The sequence below is a fragment of the Mus musculus genome, chromosome 2 (assembly GCF_000001635.26).
Source record: "Mus musculus strain C57BL/6J chromosome 2, GRCm38.p6 C57BL/6J".
Classification (NCBI taxonomy): Eukaryota; Metazoa; Chordata; class Mammalia; order Rodentia; family Muridae; genus Mus; species Mus musculus.
The window spans coordinates 18200721-18219903 of record NC_000068.7 but is presented as its reverse complement, the minus strand read 5'-3'; the positions used below and the strand labels follow the sequence as shown (position 1 = coordinate 18219903).

General features: G+C 43.5%; 2 protein-coding genes across 54 annotated transcripts in view; one reads left to right on the top strand and one right to left on the bottom strand.

Moving 5' to 3' along the window:
* The window catches only part of Dnajc1 (DnaJ heat shock protein family (Hsp40) member C1), a 188466-nt gene extending 174196 nt beyond the window's left edge, over window positions 1-14270 (top strand). Inside the window, exons 11-13 of one of the 4 annotated variants that reach the window (XR_865923.3) lie at window positions 5-453; window positions 2579-3529; window positions 10484-14270. Coding sequence is in view for 3 of the 4 variants with exons in the window: in NM_001190817.1 (NP_001177746.1) it covers window positions 5-453; window positions 2579-2647 (518 nt within the window). In the remaining variant the exon portion in view is untranslated. Of the gene's footprint in view, window positions 1-4; window positions 454-2578; window positions 6156-10483 lie in introns of those variants that run through there. The other 3 variants (NM_001190817.1, NM_007869.3, XM_011238947.2) reach the window with 3 other exon arrangements.
* Window positions 7514-19183, bottom strand: part of Mllt10 (myeloid/lymphoid or mixed-lineage leukemia; translocated to, 10) — a 157231-nt gene continuing 145561 nt past the window's right edge. For 39 of the 50 annotated variants that reach the window (XM_030248197.1, XM_030248200.1, XM_006497384.4 and 36 more), the window contains 6 exons: window positions 16149-16303; window positions 13715-13903; window positions 13265-13353; window positions 12760-13124; window positions 12025-12121; window positions 9889-11154 (listed from right to left, as the gene is read on the bottom strand). In XM_030248197.1, the coding sequence (XP_030104057.1) occupies window positions 10813-11154; window positions 12025-12121; window positions 12760-13124; window positions 13265-13353; window positions 13715-13903; window positions 16149-16303 (1237 nt within the window). In that variant the 3' untranslated portion in view covers window positions 9889-10812. Of the gene's footprint in view, window positions 9137-9888; window positions 11155-12024; window positions 12122-12759; window positions 13125-13264; window positions 13354-13714; window positions 13904-16148; window positions 16304-19183 lie in introns of those variants that run through there. The other 11 variants (NR_045539.1, NR_045538.1, NM_010804.4 and 8 more) reach the window with 1 other exon arrangement.

Genomic DNA, 19183 nt, shown 5'->3' with positions numbered 1-19183 from the left:
CTAGGAATGACCAGGCTCTCTGAACTTAAGTCAAATGGTCAGAATTCCAGGCCAATCAAGATAGCCACAGCCTTGCCAGATGACATCATCACGCAGCGGGAGGACTCAGCAGGGGCCATGGAGGATGAGGAGCACGAGGCTGCTGAGGGTGAGCAGGAGTCAGCGACCACAGAAGCCCGACCTCGGAGGCGGAAGTCAGCCAGGGCGGCTGAGGCTGTAACCAGAGTGGAGCCAGAGGAGAAGCTGAGAGGAAAGAGGCAAAAAGACTTTGATATATCAGAACAAAACGATTCCAGTGACGAAGAGAAACAACGAAAAGAAAGAACTCGTGCTGCAGAGGAGGCGTGGACTCAGAGTCAGCAGAAACTTCTGGAATTGGCATTACAGCAATACCCTAAAGGAGCTTCTGACCGCTGGGACAAAATAGCCAAATGTGTCCCGTCTAAGAGTAAGGTATGTAACACTGCAGGGGAGTGGGTGGACCCATGCTTCCTTCCCCGGCTTACAGCCCTTTCTTCCATGCCCCACTGGCTACAGGACCTTGTGTTTCACAGTTGTCTTCGTCTCTCCTCAGCTCGTGAATCTGCACACTTGCCAAGGTAGAGATGAGGTCAGGATGCTAAGAATAGCCATTATGCAGAATAGCTCGCTCTTCTCGAAGAAAATGAGAGCTATGAAACAGAACTCAGTCAGTGGGCAAGGGTGCTGGCCTTCAAACTTGCTTGACGGCTCAATCTCTGCAATTCACATGGTGGAAAGAAAGAACCAACTCCCTCAAATTGTCCCAGGATGTGTCTGGCCACACGTGTAAACATGCATTCATGTATACACACAAACAAACATACATACATGTAATATATTTTATTATAGATATATGTGATATATAATGTGTGTATGTATTTAAACATGTGTACATATTTTTAAAGAAACAAAAACTTCCCACTGCAGCCTGCCAGCCTACTGGAAAGTTTGTCCTACTCAGGAAGTACTTTATGAGTGAAACAGAGCTGCCAAGAAGTGTCCCTGCTCCACAGAAGGTGGGGTAGGGTCCCCTGGCTCTGTGACAAGTGTGACCCAAAGGGTGAGCAGGGCCAACCCCTACACTGTCAGCGTAACTCGGTGTGGCAATGCTTTGGTTTTGGTGGCACTTGGCCACCCAGAGATGAGCGGCTGCTAAGACACCATTCTCAAACACAGCAGAGGTGACCTGCTGAGAGCCCAATGTGCCCTCCCCACCACTGTGATTTGTACTGGGAGGCTTGGAGCTCCTGGGTAAGGTTTCCAGGCCAGCCGTCCTCCCCAGTGCTCCCTGAAGGCTGTGTTCCAAGTGTGAGGCACCCGGAGCACACAGAAATCAAAAGCAGCCTCTGGGCACATTGAATTCCTTAATTGAAATTCTATGTTGGAAAGCCTAGCTTGTGGCCATGCATATCCCTGAGTGCACAGGTCTACCTACTTTACGTTGATGAAACTGAGTTTCTGGAGAGAAAAATAAGCCATTAGCAATTAATCTCTTTAAGCACAAATTCTTCCAATCTCTACAGCTGGTTTGCCGAAAGTAATTATTTCACTGAGTTTCTCTAACTTCTGTCAGACTCAGCCATTTACATGTGTAATAAATTGAATTTTGCTCAAAATTAAAGCAGCAGAGAGGAGCAGAACCTTCTTGTTTGCCCCAGAGAGGAGCAGGGCTTCCATGGCCCACAAGTATCCCTTAGCTTTGACTGCAACCTAACCCCACAGGCGCGGGAGGGATGCCCACTGACCATCTGGTGTCAGCTGCCTTGGAGGGAGCTCAGGTTCTGTCAGGAGACACTGCCTCCTGCCTGCTCAGCCTTCAGCACTACCCACACTGTCCTGTTGAGGGCTGAATGCTGAGTGGCCATGGCTGTTTCTGTGCTAATACTTTGAAGGCATGGGTGGGTGATGGTGGAATGTAGGGAGGCACTCACCACAAGATGCTCATCCTACACTGATGCACCCATCCTGTCCCGGGTACCTGATTAAGGACACTGTTTAGCACAGCAGTCATTTGCCCTGGACCCTGAACTAACATGCTTACAGTACCATAGGGTTGGTATCATCTAGACAGGAAGAGAATAGATTCTAAAATATATATCATGCCCACCTGAAAATAGCGGCCACTTCCTTCCATCTTCTCCACCTTTCCCACTCCATGAGGTACCGTCCATGCTAGTTCTGTGCTGCATAGGAAGGTCCCAGCAGCCACCAGGGAGAAGCACGAGCAAAGCATGAGAGCATTGTAGCCCCAGGTTTCTTGGATTCTCTGGACTGGGATGTGATGAGAGGGAGTTCCCATGGTAGAAGGGTTAGCAAGCTGAGTGGGGACGCCACACTGCACTCCATAGGCAACCCTCAGCTATTCCTGCAGCAGATCTTCTCTGACCAGGTCTGCCTGGGACCAACTAGGCTTTCCCAGAAGATTGTAAAGGAAATGAACACAGGCTTCTTCATTAGGACTGGGCAGTAACTCGCAGAGAGGTCACAGCGAGCTGACAGCACCAGGAGCACTGACCCAAGAAAGAACTGTCACCACCTCTTTCTTTATTTCCCACAGGAAGACTGCATTGCTAGATACAAGCTGCTGGTTGAACTGGTCCAAAAGAAAAAGCAGGCTAAAAGCTGAATCTTCTGGAAGGTGACGATCAATGACCATCATTTTCCAAACAAGTACTCGAGAAATCTCATGCAGAAACTTATATTTTGTACCTCAGTATTTCTAAACATCATGTGCCTTAGTAAAAAAAAGAAAGGAAGAAAGAAAGAAAGAAAAAGAGAGGGGGGGGAGAAAGAAAGAAAAAAAGAAAGAAAGAATGAATCAATTATAGATGCTGTAAGGTGCCATTTACAGGCCTTCCTTGTGTTTCCAGGGGAGAGTGTGGTGCCAAAAATATGAGGTCCTCTGTTGGCCAGCGAAGGAGGGAAAAACAGGTGCACCAGGTGGAATTTGAGATAAAGCAAATAAGTTTGATTGTCAAATGAGAAATTTAAGCCTGGAAGGTGGTTCAGTGGATAAAACCGCTGACTGCTAAGCCTGCCAGTCTGCACTCACTCTCCAGCAAGCACATGTTCACAGGAGCTGTCCTCTGACCTCTGCATTCATATTGTGGTACAGCACACACATCCGAGCCCACATAGACACATGCACATGAATACATGGATCTAAAATTTTTAAAGAATTTCTTGCTTTTGTTTGAAACTTGAAAACGCTTTGGGCTTGTTCTTCAGTTTTGTTGTGTTTTGGAGAGAATGCTTTGCTTTTGTGTATGTCTGTGTACCAGAAGACGACATTGGATCCCATAGATCTGTTGTATGGATGGCTGTAAGTCACCATGTATGTAGGTGATGGAAATTGAACTTCAGTCCAGCCCCTTGTTTGAAACTTTAGAAGGAAACTTCAAACTGCTGCCAAGCAAGAGATGTGCTCCACTGGCTACAGTGTGCTGTTTGTGGTCATGCCCAGTTCTACACAATGACACCTCAGTACCCAGTATGTTACTGTTAGCAGGTAAGGCCTCTCAGTGTGATGAGCTGTTGCCAAAACTCAATGTCTGCCCCTTCGCCTAAGGTCTCAAAGACAAACCAACAACTCCAAAGTCCATGCAGGCTAACCTTATATAGTTTATATAGGGTTACTTACAGTGGATGAGGGCTTATGGGTTGGAGCAGAGGTGACCTTAAAGCAGCCACACTGGAAGGTCTGCAGCCGGAAGGGATGGTGTCTTCCCAAGGCTTCATTGAGGGAGCCAGCTTCCCTAATCCTTCCTACCTACAGAGTCTAACACCTTCCAGAGACCCTAAAGCACATGCAATTAGAACAGAATTGCATACAGCTGGATAGTGGGGGTTGCCTGGCTACTCACATAACTGTTCCATGACTCCCTCCCCAACCCCTCCTTTCCAAGATGTGAGTCCAAGTCTGTCAAGCAGACCCAGCTGGCCTCCTGAAGGTGGTGGCAATTTGACCTATTATCATGGGCATAACCACACACAAAGTCCCTAGGAAGCCAATGGTCTTCTTCCTCTCATTGAAGAACAGGCCTGGCAAAGATGCACTCTGGCTTCAGCCTCCAACTTCCAGCAGAGCTGCTTCTGCTTTTAGCCACTATGCATGTTGTTAAAGAGTGGTTTTCTAGAGAGGCCCTGTCCCGTAAGTACCTGTGGACTGTCGTTAAGGGTGTCAGACATGGCCTCCCACTTACTACTTACTTTTCAGCTCGTTATCCGTTTCCTGAACCTCTCCTCACATCCAACTTGCTCGCATCACTGTCCACCCAAGTACTGCACCCATAGCATTTTCTGATCCTGAAAATCAGTATGAGTCCTCTTTTGATCACATTCTTTCATGGGAATAGAAGTAAATGCCCCACATTCTGGGACGGAACTCTCTCAACTAGTAGAGTACTTCCCAGCATTCATGAAGCCCTGAGAGTCTATCCCCAGCACCCTATAAACCTGGGTGTGGTGCTGCATGGCTGTCCTCCCAGAACTCAAACCGTGGGAGAATCAGGTCACCTTTAGATACAGAGTGAGTTCCAGGCCAGCCATGCTGTGGTGGTCTTCATGAGATGTCTCCCGTAAGTTGCTAGCATTTGAATACCTGGCTTTGTTCCAAAAGCCATTTCAAAGTCAGCTTTGCTGCTTGTGGCTCCTGTAGGCCACTCATCCCATGAACTGCTACTGCCACCTCCATCTAGCCACCAGGGACTCATACTCTGGAACCATAGGCCCCAGATAAACCCTTTTATAAGTTGCTTTGGTCATGGTGTTTTGTAACAGCAACAGACAAGCAACTAATACAAGGGGGAGGGGGAGCAGGAGAAGAGGGGGAGAGAGAACAAGCGGTGTATTCAAAGTTGCCACTGATTGGTACTGAGCAGAGCCACTGGGGGTCAGTATCCCTAAGGGACCCGAACTTGCTTTTCTATGCCAGAACATGTCCACGTGTTCCCCTGAATTCTTCACATCAGCCCCAATCCCCAGTCCTAACATGGGTCCTATCTTTGCTACCTCTTGTCCCTCTGTACTATGACATCTTACTTCTGTTCTGTGATCATGCTATGTGATACTGGTGCAGTGAGCCAAGCAACACATAGGGCTTCCACCTCCTAGTCTTCCCCAAACAGCCAAGACTGTTTAAAGGCCAAGTATTTAAATGCTAGAGACTTATGGGAGACAGCTCACTGAGGCCACAGCATGGCTGGTCTGGAGCTCACTCTGTAGCTAAAGATGACCAGATCCTCCTATGGTTTGAGTTCTGGGATGACAGCTATTCAGCACCACACCCAGGTTTTCACCTATCCTGGGGCCTGGGAAGGGCATGGGCAGGTGAGGGGCCCTGAAGAACAGGGTAGCTGGTTTGCTGTAGTGGAAAGGGTCTCAACCCCAACAAATCTCAAGTTCCACACTGGCTCTATCCAGGAAACTATCCCAGACAGCACTACAAAAAAAAGTCAACAGGTATTACCTGCCTCAGATAATTACTGTGCAATGCTTACATGGCCTTGTGTGACTAAACCATTGCCTCACTAATCTGTGAAACAGGGAAAACAGAGTCTGGCTATGTCAAGTCTAGAGGAAGCTTGCTCTTGTGGCAGCAACCAAGGAAAGAAAAGCAATACATGCTTGCCAGGAGTCACCATGTCTTACAGAGCAGTTTTGAGGAAATCAGATGAGTCAGGTTGTGTGGCCCAGCCCAGAAAACCCCCTTCAGGCCACTTCATGCTATTCCAAGTTTGCAGCACGAAGAAGGCTGGTGAGAAGTAACTGGATAACAAATCTCCTGGGGCCCTCGATCTAGAAAACAGCATGTCTGGCTCTGCCTCTCTTTCCCTCACTGCTGTCCCCATCAGCCAGCCCTGGGGCCCATGCTTTGCCTCTTGCCCTGTGCAGCTGCTGACAGCAGCTTAGCTGCACACATGTTCAAAGCTCTTTTCTGCTCTCCTATCAGACTCCAGTGTTGTACAGGTCCCACCCTCCGGCTCCCCAACAACCCCTTGCTTTGCCAGACAGGTCGACATGGTGGAAGCTGCAAAGGTTCACCAGGAACTTAAGGAACTATATAAAGTTCAGCTCCTAAAATCTAAACTCTTTCATATGTGCCACTTTAATAAAGTAACAAAAGTAGGTCAAAACTCTGTGTATGTATAATATTTTAACTATAGGAATGTAATGGAAAATGTTTTACATGGGATATGTGTGTGTGTGTATAGCATAAAGACTGGGGAGAATAAAAAAGAGGGCTTCCTCTTTGGTGATAGGGCGCTAGGTGTCCTTCACTTTGCTGCTAACATTGAGAAAGGCTGGACATAGCTCAGTGGTAAAGTAGTAGCTAACCCCTCCAAGGCCCAGGATCCTAGTTCCAGTGTTACAGAAATGTTTCCTTTTAAAGGCTTGCTTTAATTTGGACAGAAAGAGGGTTAACAGGGGTGGCTGGTTCGTTTTCTGATACTGATTTCTGAGACTGGTTTACAGGTTGACCTTGAATTTGAATAACCTTGAATTCCTGAACCTCCTTGCTCTACCTCCCAAGTGCAGAGATTACAGGTATAAGCCACCATACCCAACTGTAGCACTCTCCTGTGGGTTTGATCAGAACTATGAACCACACAGCAACAGCAAAGGGGCGCTCATCCTAAGCCCTCTGCTCCTAGTCCCGAACCTGTCCACAGAGCTGAGGGTTGTCCCTTCCTTTGTTTTGTTGGAGCAACAACTTGATGAAACAGATCTCAGCATAAGAAGTACTGGAACTGTGGGCCGGAGACCAGCCCCTTTGCTGTTTGGGATGCAGGTGTCATCAACACATCTGGCCAACAGAAAAAACTTTCTAAAGTTCATTTCTTTGTCTCTTCCTACAAACCTAATTCAATCTGTAATAAAGCTGGGGACTTAGGGCTGGAGATGAAGCTCAACCAGAGACTCATTGCAGGGAGCCCTAGGTGACAGCACAAACCTGACATCCTACTGCCCAAGCTTTAACAGGAAGTTCAAGGGCAGCCTTAGCTACCTACGTCGAGTCCAAGGCTATCCAGGATACATGGCCCCTATCAAAACAAAATACAGTTAGGAGCCAAGGGTTAGGTTTTTTTCCATGTTCACTCAACTCTTAATTACCAAGAAGAAATACCATGCATCTCTGTACTCTGGGGTAAAAACTATGGTGAATCTGTGATCCAAGGATCACTGAACACATAAGTATTTGTGTTTTAGAGAATGCCTCTCATTTACTCTAAATATGTGAACAATAGAATTTAGTTTTTAATCAAGTGTGCTATGAACAAATCCTCCTATAGAGCCAGTTCCCTTCTTACTGTGGACACCACCCACGCTGCTCAGTAATCACTGCCATCTCTGGACACAGCTGGGTGGCTCCATGCTCTCCTGCACAGCCCACCCCTGAGAAATCGGACAGCTACAAGACAAGCTCCCCACGGAACTGCGCACAAGAGCTCAGGACAGCCGCGTTTCCAACAAAGAAGGCAGGGCACAGAGCTATAAACATCATTAAATTTTATTAACAAAAACTTTGTACATTTTAATACATGTGGAATTTTACATCTAAGTAAAATAACAGCACATTCAAAAATTTACCATTTATACAAATTGTTACAGAATAACAACCAGTGGGTTACATATATAAAATAAACCACACTGATTCTTTTAAATTATCTACAAAAGGTTTGACTTTCTTTAAAATTCCCCTGAACATATAAAAATAAATTAATTTTACTTTTCAATTAAATCTACCAATTAGAAATATTACAAATCAAAATATCAATGTTATCTTATGAATTTTTCACATTACAAAACAGATTCACAACCTTATTTACAGAAGTGAGGTAAGAGGTGTGCAGTGTCACAGAAGACAGACTGCTAAGCCGTGCACATGGTCTTCCAGCTAAGCACACAGTGGAGGTCGAACTGCAGTTGGGCCTTTCCCACCAGTAATTCATGTGTTTCAGAAACAGACCAATGATTATATCCCCAACTGTCTAACCTACTAGGCTGCCATATTGTCACAATCAAGAGCATGGCTACTCGGGGCATGGCTAAGTCGGAAGGCTGTGGGACAGGTTTTAGGAACTGTGGTGGTGTGCCTGTTCCAGTGGGTGGTTTGAGGCTGATGAGATAAGCAAGCATGTAGACTCTTCCCAGGTCTACTTGTTTCCTTGTGGACAGTCAGTTTGCCTGAGCTCTCTCTGGTGGCACAGAAAGGTTCAACAGAGACAGAAGCACGGGGAAGCTGCTGGCACAAGTGGCCTGCCCGGCAGTACAGAGCCCTTTCTATCCAGGGAGGTCCCAACAGGCAATTTGATGCTAGAACCTTGCAGCAGTTTCCACATTGGTGTATCTTTCTGAAAGAAACTGTTCTCATCCAATTGATCTAGTTCTCCCAGCAGCCTTACAGCTCCCTTAACTCAAGAGTAGGTTTTAACACACACACAAAATTTTTTTCTTTTGCAAAAGAAAACTACTGTTAGCAGAAGCAGTTGTCTCCATCCTAATTTGATCTCCAAATGGACAAATCTCATTAGAAAGGAATTCTTTAAAACATTTGCAAAGCCCCAGTTGAGGATCTGTATAATAACAATATTTAATGAATACAACTCCAAGAGAAGATATTAGACAGTTCTCAAAACTTAAGATCTGCCCCGTGGAACAAGCACACTCTATCCCAATAAGATAGTTATATTCCAACTTTTATGATATAACCAAGTGGTTTCCAAATAGAATAGTCTTTAGTTTTATGTTTCCAATTTATAACAAAACTAGCTGTGCAGCAAGCACATTACATTTTTCTTGGATTGATAAACTCATTGCATATGAATTATTTCATTGACAAAAAGTTATTAATTTTTCTTCCGAAGTTCAAACACTTTGGTAGGGGATGGGTATATAGGAATTCCATTTCAGTGCAACAAAGCAACAAGAAAATCAGAGCCTTACAAGGGAGTGTGTGGCATCCTCCCCTGTGTGTTCCCGCCTCCATTCTTCATAGCTGTGGCAGACACTGCAGCAGCCAGTGAAGCACAGAACAGCAGGAAAGGCGAGTTCTGGCCATTTTCAAGTGTCAACTTTTCTCTTGAGCTACAGGCCCAGTTTTATCACTAAGTCTCTGCAGTTCAAAACAGAAATAAGAAGCATTAATTAGTTCAACCAATGTTGGCCAAGATGAGACAGTACCCTCTGAGACTGTCGCTGGTTCAATGTGGTACAAGTGATTTCTCCTCAAGTCAGCTAGTCTTCCCCAGAGTGACCATGGATTTATTTATATCACCACACTGCGCACATGGAAAGGCACCAAGGTGGCGAGCCCATCCTTGGACACAATTCTAAGGATGTAGCATCACCTTTCCTGATCCACCTTTCCATAGGAGGAGCAAAGGAGGGCAAATACTGAGTTTTAATGAACTAGGAAAAAGCCATAGTTGACCCCATAGTCGTATATGTTCTTGACCTCTCTTAGCTCTTGCCTATTGTAAGTGGGTTCCCACCTACAAGAACTGAAATCACATATGACATTGTACCTGGCAGGGACTCCTTAACTTCCCTCCCAACCAGCTTACAGTTGGTTTTGATGTTTGTCTTGAGATTAGGTCTCAGCAAGGTGTGGTAAGTGCCTGTTTTTAATCCCAAAAGAACGGATCAGAGATAAACAGGTCCTATGAGCTCAAGGCCAGCCTTGTCTACATACTGAGTTCCTGTACAGCCAGGACTATACAGAGTCCTTGTCTTGGGGAGGGGGGCCTGAGAAGGAGAGGGGGGAGGCGGGGAAGGGAGGGGCGGATAGATATGGGGCATATATATATATCTGTCCACAAACTCATGACCCTCCAGCTTTAGCCACCGAGCAGCTGAGCTTATGTGCTGTTGCCCCCCCCCCCCCAAGAAGCTGGTTACTCTCATTCTTTATTGTGGATCTTCCACTAAAAATTAATCTATTTTTAATGTGGAAAATATCCATGAGCAGAAAGCACAATAAAGTGTGTCAAATGTCTATATAAGCATAGACTCCTTCGTAGGGAAAGCGGGCAAGATGCACGGTAACAGCTCCCACACTTAGGAAGCAGGCACACAGGAGAGGACAAACAGAAAGCACTCGGCAGTTAGCCCACATTCGGAACCAGTGTTCATTACTAAATGAAAACTAATGTTTCTGAAGGTTAAAACGAGAGAAAAATCTCAAAGCAATGAATATGGTAATACCAGTACTCAGATTTGCAGGCGTCCCTCTGGCCCTTGGATTCTTTCCCCTCCTGGCACCAGGTCTCCTTGTCTGCACTGCAGGACTTCCTAAAACAGGAGCCCCTGTGCAGGTTGCTCACGTGTTGACCTTTGCCCCTCAAGGATGAGATACTATGACTTACAAATTATAAGGTCAAAAAATTTAAATTTTACATTTTATTAAAATTGTGACTGTAATTAAGTTTTGGGAACATTTCTATTGTGTGTATGTGTGCAGGTGCCTACAGAAAAACAAAGTGAGCCGGGCATCCTGGAGCTGGAGTGACAGGTGCTGAGAGCAGCGGGGCTTTGGATGCTGTTGGTGTGGACATCTCTGCAGCACAGCAACTGATTTTCTCAAGGAATCTGGAATAATGTTAGGAATTCTGCCCTAATTTTGTGTATTTTACCATATCAAAAATGTGACTCCATTTTAAAAGCAGAAAAAAAAAAACCAATCTGTTTGAATGGGCTAATTTCATATATCTTGCTAACATTTTAGAAAATGCTGTATTACAAACGGCCTTATAACCTTATATGATATACTTAAGAGAGGCGTAAATTAAGTTAGCTTAGACACTCAGTTTGCAATATCCAGCTGCTAAAACAACTGGCCCTAAGAAGAAAAGGTCGGGGGAATAACATGGAAAAAGACAAGACCATCCAACTTGGCTCACCCTGCTTCCAAGATGCAGCACAAAACATACTTACTGTGACCTTCTGGCTCGTGCTGTCCCCGTGGATGGTGAGGAAGGGGTTGGTGGTAGCTGTGTGGAGTGGAGGCGCCTGAGCACCTGCAAGGAGATTGTTGATGGGGATCTGCGTGGGTCCCGGGAGCTGCAGCTGCTGGAGCTCAGGCGGGTGGTGCTGCTGCTGCATCAGCTGGTATAGGAAGGCCTGATGCTGTTCCTTCAGAAAAAGTGGGATGAAAGATGAGCTTCAGCCAGAGTCAGCAAAGCCTGCCTTCTCCATCTCTCTCCTACAGTGTTATTTAAAGCACAGTCACTGCTAAGAGAACAAGAGCTGAGTGTGGTGGCACAGGCCTTGAATCCCAGCATTTGATTGACTGGCAAGCAGATGCAGATCGATCTCTCTCTCTCTCTCTCTCTCTCTCTCTCTCTCTCTCTCTCTCTCTCTCAACAGTTTGGTCTCCATAGTGTCATGCTAGCCAAGACTATGGTGAAGTCTGTTTAAAAACAAACAGGATAAAGACCAGCATCCAGGAAAGCAACTGCATAGGTAGTAACCCAGCACCACTTGGGAATTGACCATTTTTAATTGATTTGGTTGATTTTTGTTTTTCAGGACAGGGTTTCTCTGTGTAGCCTTGGCTGTCCTGGAATTCAAAGATCCATCTGCCTTCTGCAACCAAAGTGCTGGGATGAAAGGTGTGTGCTGCTGCTGTCATCCAGCTGAGTTGCCCATTTTTAAAACACAGTAGAGGCAAATACAGAAGTGTCTTCAAATGAGGCTGTCCGTGAAGAACACACAACAGAAACAGCAGCAGTTGGATGCTGTGCTGCTTGGCTTTGTTAACACACAAGCAGGTTATCTGAAGAGGGACCCTCAATTGAGAAAATACTTCAATCAGATTGGCCTATACGCACTGTCTTGACTAATGAATGATGCAGGAGAATCTAGGCCATTGTAGACAGCACATGGTTCCGAGATGGCTAAGAAACAGCAACTTCTAAGACCCACATTCACAAAGGAGGAGCCCGGGATAGCCACAACACCAGACACTGACAAAAGTAAAACCTTGTCAAACAAAGGACTTACGGGTGTGAGCTGCTGGGAGTTTAACAGCTGCTGGAACTGCTGCTGCTGGATAAACATCTGTCTCTGCTGGTCCGACAGCAGCCCTAGTCCCGAGGCACTGAAAAACCATCACAGCCTTACTTTCTACTGTAACCTCCTCAGGGGGATGTCAAAGGCAGCTTCTTCATTGGGGTGTTAACAAATTCATTTGAACTACAGGGCTTCATTATGTACAAATTATTCTTTCTCCTTATATACGTAAACTCGACCATCAAGTAACAGAAACTTAGTCAGGAATTTAGTTTAAAAAGATACAAACGTATGTGTTTGTAATAACAGTATTCATCTGTTCCTTACTGCATCAAAATCTCTGATAGAGAAATATCAAAATTGTGCTGTTCAAATGTGAGGAGCCAGTATCATGTGACCGCCACAAAAATGCCTTTTCAAAATTTAGTATACATGTATGTAATAAGGAAAAGTAACATTTTAAGTTTGATATCCCAGATCAGGACCGACATTTTCAACAAAATATATTTAATATGATACTGAAATCTATTTTTAATTGAATTACATCAATTTAAAAAACAAGCAATCCATGAGTAGCTAGCACTTAATTTTTTTAGAGAACATCTACAAAATACATTAAAAAATCCTAACCCAAAACAAAGACAACACTAATAACATGTTGCATGAAGAAAACCAAATAATAATAACAACGGCAACCACAACAACGTACTGAAGCAAGCCTCTTACCTGTTGGTCAGTGCGGCGGCCGGCATTGGATGCGCTGCATTAGGTGGTACACTGGTGTGGGTGAGAGGGGCAGGGTTCTGGGAGATTGTGACTGGAGTCTGAATCACACCATTTAAAGCTCCCACAATGCCGTTAATTGCCAGTTGGTTACCTGGCAGAGCTCCAATTATTCCACCCACTGCGGACACAGCTGGGATGGTGGATGTGACGGTCTGCATCCCACTAGCTAGTGCCCCCACTGTCACGCCATTCACCTGCTGAACCCCACTGACTCCAGAGCTCTGCTGAGCAGGACTCTGGCCAGCAGGAGGGGGAGTAGAAAGAGCAGAAGAACTGCTGGTGCTTTGTCCACTGGAGGTCAAGTCCTAGTGTAATAAGAATGAAACTGAAGTTGCAAAGAGCACAGCAAGACTGTTTAGCATTATTTTAAATCATTCAATGTAAGGTGCAATGTTTGCAAGTAAAACACACAAATGAACATTTAACCACTCTCAAAAAAGTTTACCTGATTTAATACAGGAAGAGAATTGTCAGGTAAAAAGCTGTTTCCTATATGTGGGCTCTTACTGCTGTTCAGGGAATCAGGAGGAGGAGCTAGAAACAGGGGAAGAGAACAAACACAGGCCCTATTAATTATAGTATGTGTATTAAAGGCTAATTAAAAGTAGATGCTGAAGCCCACAATCCTGTTATCCCTAACACTTATTTAACTGGGGGGTGGGGGAAGAGGGAGAAGGTGTCTTTGTGTTGAATGTTGTAGCTTTATTTCAAAAATGAAATCTTACATTTAAATAAATTTTACCACTAAACTATCCTCTGAAGTGAAAACAAATTCAAGGGAATTACTAGGGCTGTCTGTCTCTGTCCCTCACAACTAACTTACCATCTTCATCATGTAACTGGTAACCATTAGAGTCCATCCCACTTCCCTTAGAAACAGTGCTGTGGTACTCACCAGTCTGTGCTGTGTATGTGTGCATCTGATGGGACGGACTGGGGTTTGTCGTTATGGCTGGGAAAGGCACTGAAAGCTGTGCATTCAACAACTGAAGACGTTCTTTCTTGGCAGTCAAATTTTTGATCTGTTCTTCTAATCTTCGATTTTCAACTTGAAGTTGATGTAATGACTTTAACATTCCTAGAACTGGAAAATATTTCTGTGACTTTTTTTTTTTAAAGCAAAGACATCTCCATTCCCATGACTATTTTATGGTCATAGCATCAATTGCCTCAGACTTAACTATGTAGGAATTTTGTAGGCTAATACTAACATGACTAGGGTTTATTCCTAGATCTGAATGTTGATACAAGCATCATGTTAAGGAACACTATATCCAGCTGTACCACATGGAAGCTTTGATCCGAGCAAGTGCTCGCCAGTGCACGTATGTGGGGGTGTGTGTGTGTGTCAAACAATAACCTACCTCAGTCATGTTCAAGTAGTTTCTATCCTCAAAGAAAAATGATGGCATTTTATTTTCCTCAAAATAAAACTTAGTTAAAATTTCAAAGTACTTGTCATGATTTTATATAAGAAAAAATAATGACAAAACTAAAAGTTACAATAGGAAAATTAACACCAATATGTTTTACCTCCAATAAGGACACGTTTTCTTAGTTACTGTTTAAATATGCAGGAGCTGGGAGATGCTGTCTATGGAAAAGCAAGCATGCATTTGGCATGCACAAGGGCCTGGGCAGACTCTTCAGGACCCAAAACAGCAGCAGCAGCCACCGCCGCAGCCACAGCCACAGCCACCATTACCACCAAGCCTGCTGCCACACAACTGGCAGAAAGCTGTTCAGCCTGTCTCTTCCAAGGCTCCCCAGCAGGGAGCGCTGTATCTGCACCCCTGCTATTTCTTGCTTGAGGAAGAGAGGCCTCCTCATCTGTTAACAAGCTTATGGCCCTGCCTGATCACCTAAGATACTGTGTTAATTCTTCCAAGGCTTGGACTTTCAACTGCCAATCAAGAACATTGCTGTTAGGCCATGGTGATGGACATTTGAAAAATTCCAGGTATTAAAAAGATGTATTTGCTTAACATGATCTCAGGGCCGTCCAAAGACCCTCTAGCATTACCAGACTTAAATTTTATCCCCCTTATGGTGCCCAGATGAGACAATAAGACAGCTAGCCTGTCCTCTACCTATCCTGTTTAAAAGGTTATGCTCACATCCATTTCCTCACATTTCAACAGTTTTCAGTAGGGGCACTGTCCATAAAACATTAATTCAAGGCACTTCACTCACTAGTAATTTTTTTTAAGTCTAGTTTTTAAAATAAAATAAAAATAAAGCACTGAAAGTTACAAACCAAAATGATAAACCCACCTACTCTTCCCCCTCAGCTGCTCCAACTGTGTTTTTGTTTTTGCTTTCCACATCCCGCACCATTGGTATTAATACTAAATATGTACATACAAGATATAACGTATAACTTCATAAGTATGATTAACATTCTGATTAAATATAAAATTTACTAATTACTATTCCTTTTGCAAGAACAGGGTCTAAATAAGTAGCCCTGGCTCTTCTGGGATTCTCTATGTAGACCAGGCTGGCCTCAAACTCACAAAGATCAGCCTGCCTCTGCCTCCCAAGTGCTGGGATTAAAGATGTGTGCCACCTGCTTCTACCTGTTAAGTGGCAGAATTAGAAACAGGTATCACTTGTCTGCCTAATTACTATTCCTTCAAATTCTAAAATCTGAAACCTAACTATAGCTGTCTAGATACATTTAAAAAAAAAAGAGGAGGAGGAAGAAGAAGGAAAAGAAGATGATGATGATGATCTCTGGGTACAGGAATCTTTGTTTAAATCCTGAGCTGAGAGGAGAGACTGTATGTTCTCACAAGGTGTCAAGAGCAAAGTCTAGTAGGACAGAGGGACAGCAGCAGCTGTTTATTTCAACCAGTGACAGATAACACAAAGCACAGAAGGCAAGCTTTTTCAATTTTCATGTCATTTATCTTCAACCCTAGGAAAAAGGGACAGCCTTTCTATCAAGTTCACAAGACACTAAAGAACTTAAACAAAAACTTGCCGGAGATATTCTTAAAGATGAATAAAGACTAATTTGGAGTTAAAAATATAAAGTTAGCTCTGACAAACCATGTGACATACCTTCTCAAATTACATATAGTGCCTGACATAATGTCATTATTTGGGTAAACAGTTTTTCTGTATTTATGTATTTGTTTGTATTTTGGGGGGCCCAGTTTCTCTGTGCAGAACCAGCTGTCCTGGAACTTGATTTGTAGATCAGTCTGATCTTGAACTCAGAGATCCACCGGCCTCTGCCTCCTGAGTGCTGGGACTAAAGGCGTGCGCCACCACTGCCCACTTCCAAGTATCCATATTTTAGACACAAGAAAATGAATACTTACTGTCACCAGGAGTCCCCTGCTCTAGTAAAAACTGCTGTCCTTCACTCCACTGCCTCTCCAAGAGCTGTTCAATACTTGCTGCTACTGGAGGCACAGTTTCCAAACTGCTATTGCTCGGTTGATCATAGCGAAGCTGTAAGTTGCTCACAGGGGATCTGTCAAAAACATTTAATCTCAAATTAAAAGGAAAGGAATGTGTCTAAGAACCTGCACAACAATCTCCTACGCTGTGCTGAGAGACCATTCTGCAGTATACATTTTCTAGCACCAAATGGCCTATGGCAGAGGTCTCAATAAGATCATAATTGAGTCATTGTCATTCTTCCTCATTAAATTATAAAGTAAAATAGTTGAACATAGTAAATAATTAAAAAACACTAGAAAATAAATGACCAGTGTTCTTTGAAGTAGGCTGTGAACAAACAGAATGGCTTTCTTTATAAGACATAGAGAAACCAGACATTAGAAGAGCTATAAAATAGACAGAGCCTGGAAAGGAGAGAGGGGCTGAAAAGCTGACCCAGGGGTTGAGAGTACTCGCTGCTCTTGCACAAGGCCCAGGTCTAGTGCCCAAAACCCACATGACAGCTCACAACTCTGTCTGTAGCGCTAATTCCTGGGGATGTAATGCCCTCTTCTGGCTTCCTCAGGCACTACGTCTTCAGATGATGCACATACATGATGTACATGCAGGGAAAGTACATATACACATTAAAATAAAATTCTCTAACTGTCTTAATGTACATGTTATCAGACTAACACTACAAATGTAACACTGTGGAGGACATTTGAATCTTAAAGTCCAATAAAAAGAAAAATTAGGCTGGGCGTGGTGGCGCATGCCTTTAATCCCAGCACTCGGAAGGCAGAGGCAGGCGGATTGATGAGTTCGAGGCCAGCCTGGTCTACAAAGTGAGTTCCAGGACAGGCAAGGATACACAGAGAAACCCTGTCTCGAAAAACAAAAACATTAATGATTTTTAACGAAAAATGAAAATACATTTTACTTCTATCATTTCAATGTGATTTATCTGTATAGAATGTAGGTGATACAAGCATGTTTAAATGTCATAGATTAGTTCTTCAAACAAATCTTAACCCTTCTAAAACAGATGAAAATGAACGTGTTCTATTCTTATGTTCAGTTTTACTTTTCCAATGTCTCTGGTCTCTGGTCTCCTTTCTCCCTCAATGCAACAGTGAAATGCATTAGTACCCTAACTATTTTATACAATGACCTCCACTTACAAATGAGGAGGAGGAGGAGGAGGAGGAGGAGGTGCCACACAAGGACCAGGAAATTCTCAAAGTTTGCTTAGTCAATTAAGAAAGACCAAGTCTTGTACATAGAGCTCAAGTTGGAAAACAACAGTCTTCTAGCAATGAACTAGAGGTCTGGTCCTGGCAAAAAGCTTGTTATGTATCCATTTCTTAAAGACTTCAAGCAGTAAGGCATTCTACATGCAAGCATCGTAAGCTAGCCACCACATTCCAAATACATGATGTCAGGGTTAGTTGGGCCATTCCACTTTGGGCTGATTTTTAAAGAGTAATGTAATGCTTCAATGCACACTAAAAATAATTTAGTAGCATTGTATTATGGTCTGCTTAAAATAAAAAGTTTTACTAAGCAAAATTGCACCAAGGGCTTCTGAATCCATTTTGGATAACTTGTGTGATGATGTAACTTTAAAAGGGGGACATGGAAACCCTTCCTCTACTAAACATGAGCAGGAGTCTACTAACTTCCTCATTTGAAAAGGAAACTATAAACAGTATAGAAATACAATATAAAAATAAGAGAGCAGTGGTATAATTTTCTCATTCTGTATTTCAGACTCCTTGGTTCCAACTGAGAAATATTTTCTCCAGATTTTAATAAGAAAAAAAAAACCACATTACTTTCACATAATTATACTGTAGGAATTATATGAGGAAAGGTCTATGTTTAGACACTCTAGGGAAATGGATGAGGTTACTGGACAGTATCTACAGTGGTAAAGAAATGTGCTCCCTGAGGACCCACCAGACTCATTTCCAGAGTACAAGCTTGCAATCCCACCAGCAATGGAGGAGTGTTCCTCTTTCCCCACATCCTTGCCAGCATCTGCTGTCACCTGAGTATTCGATCTTAGCCATTGTAACTGGTGTGAGGTGGAATCTCAGGGTTGTTTTGATTTGCATTTCCCTGATGACTAAGGATTTTGAAGACTTTTTTTTAGGTGCTTCTCAGCCATTCGGTGTTCCTCAGTTGAGGATTCTTTGTTTAGCTCTGTACCCCATTTTTAATAGGGTTATTTGTTTCTCTGGAGTCTGACTTCTTGAGTTCTTTGTATATACTGGATATTAGCTCTCTATTGGATGTAGGCTTGGTGAACATCCTTTCCCAATCTGTTGGTTGCTGTTTTGTCTTATTGACAGTGTCCTTTGCCTTACAAAAGCATATGAGGTCCCATTTGTTGATTCTTGATCTTAGAGCATAAGCCATTGGTGTTCTGTTCAGGAAATTTTCCCCTGTGCCCATGTACTCGAGGCTCTTCCTCACTTTCTATTCTATTAGATTTAGTGTATCTGGTTTTATATGGAGGTCCTTGGTCCACTTGGAATTTTTGGGGTCACTTAAGTATACTATCATATAATCTGCAAATAGTGATATTTTGACTTCTTCTTCTCCAATTTGTATACGGCTGATCTTTTGTTGTCTAATTGTTCTAACTAGAACTCCAAGTACTATACTGAATAAGGTAGGGAAAGCCTTGTCTAGTCCCTGATTTTGGTGTGATTTCTTCAAGTTTCTCTCCATTTAGTTTGATGTTGGCTACTGTTTAGGTATGGGCCTGATTTTTCCAAGACTTTTAACATGAAGGGGTGTTGAATTTTGTCAAATGGTTTTTCAGCATCTAATGAAATGATCACTATGTTCGGAGCAGCCTTATTTATAATATCCAGAAGCAGGAAACAACCCAGAAGTCCTTCAACAAAGGAATTGATACAGAAAATGTGGTACATTTCCACAATAGCATACTGCTCAGCTA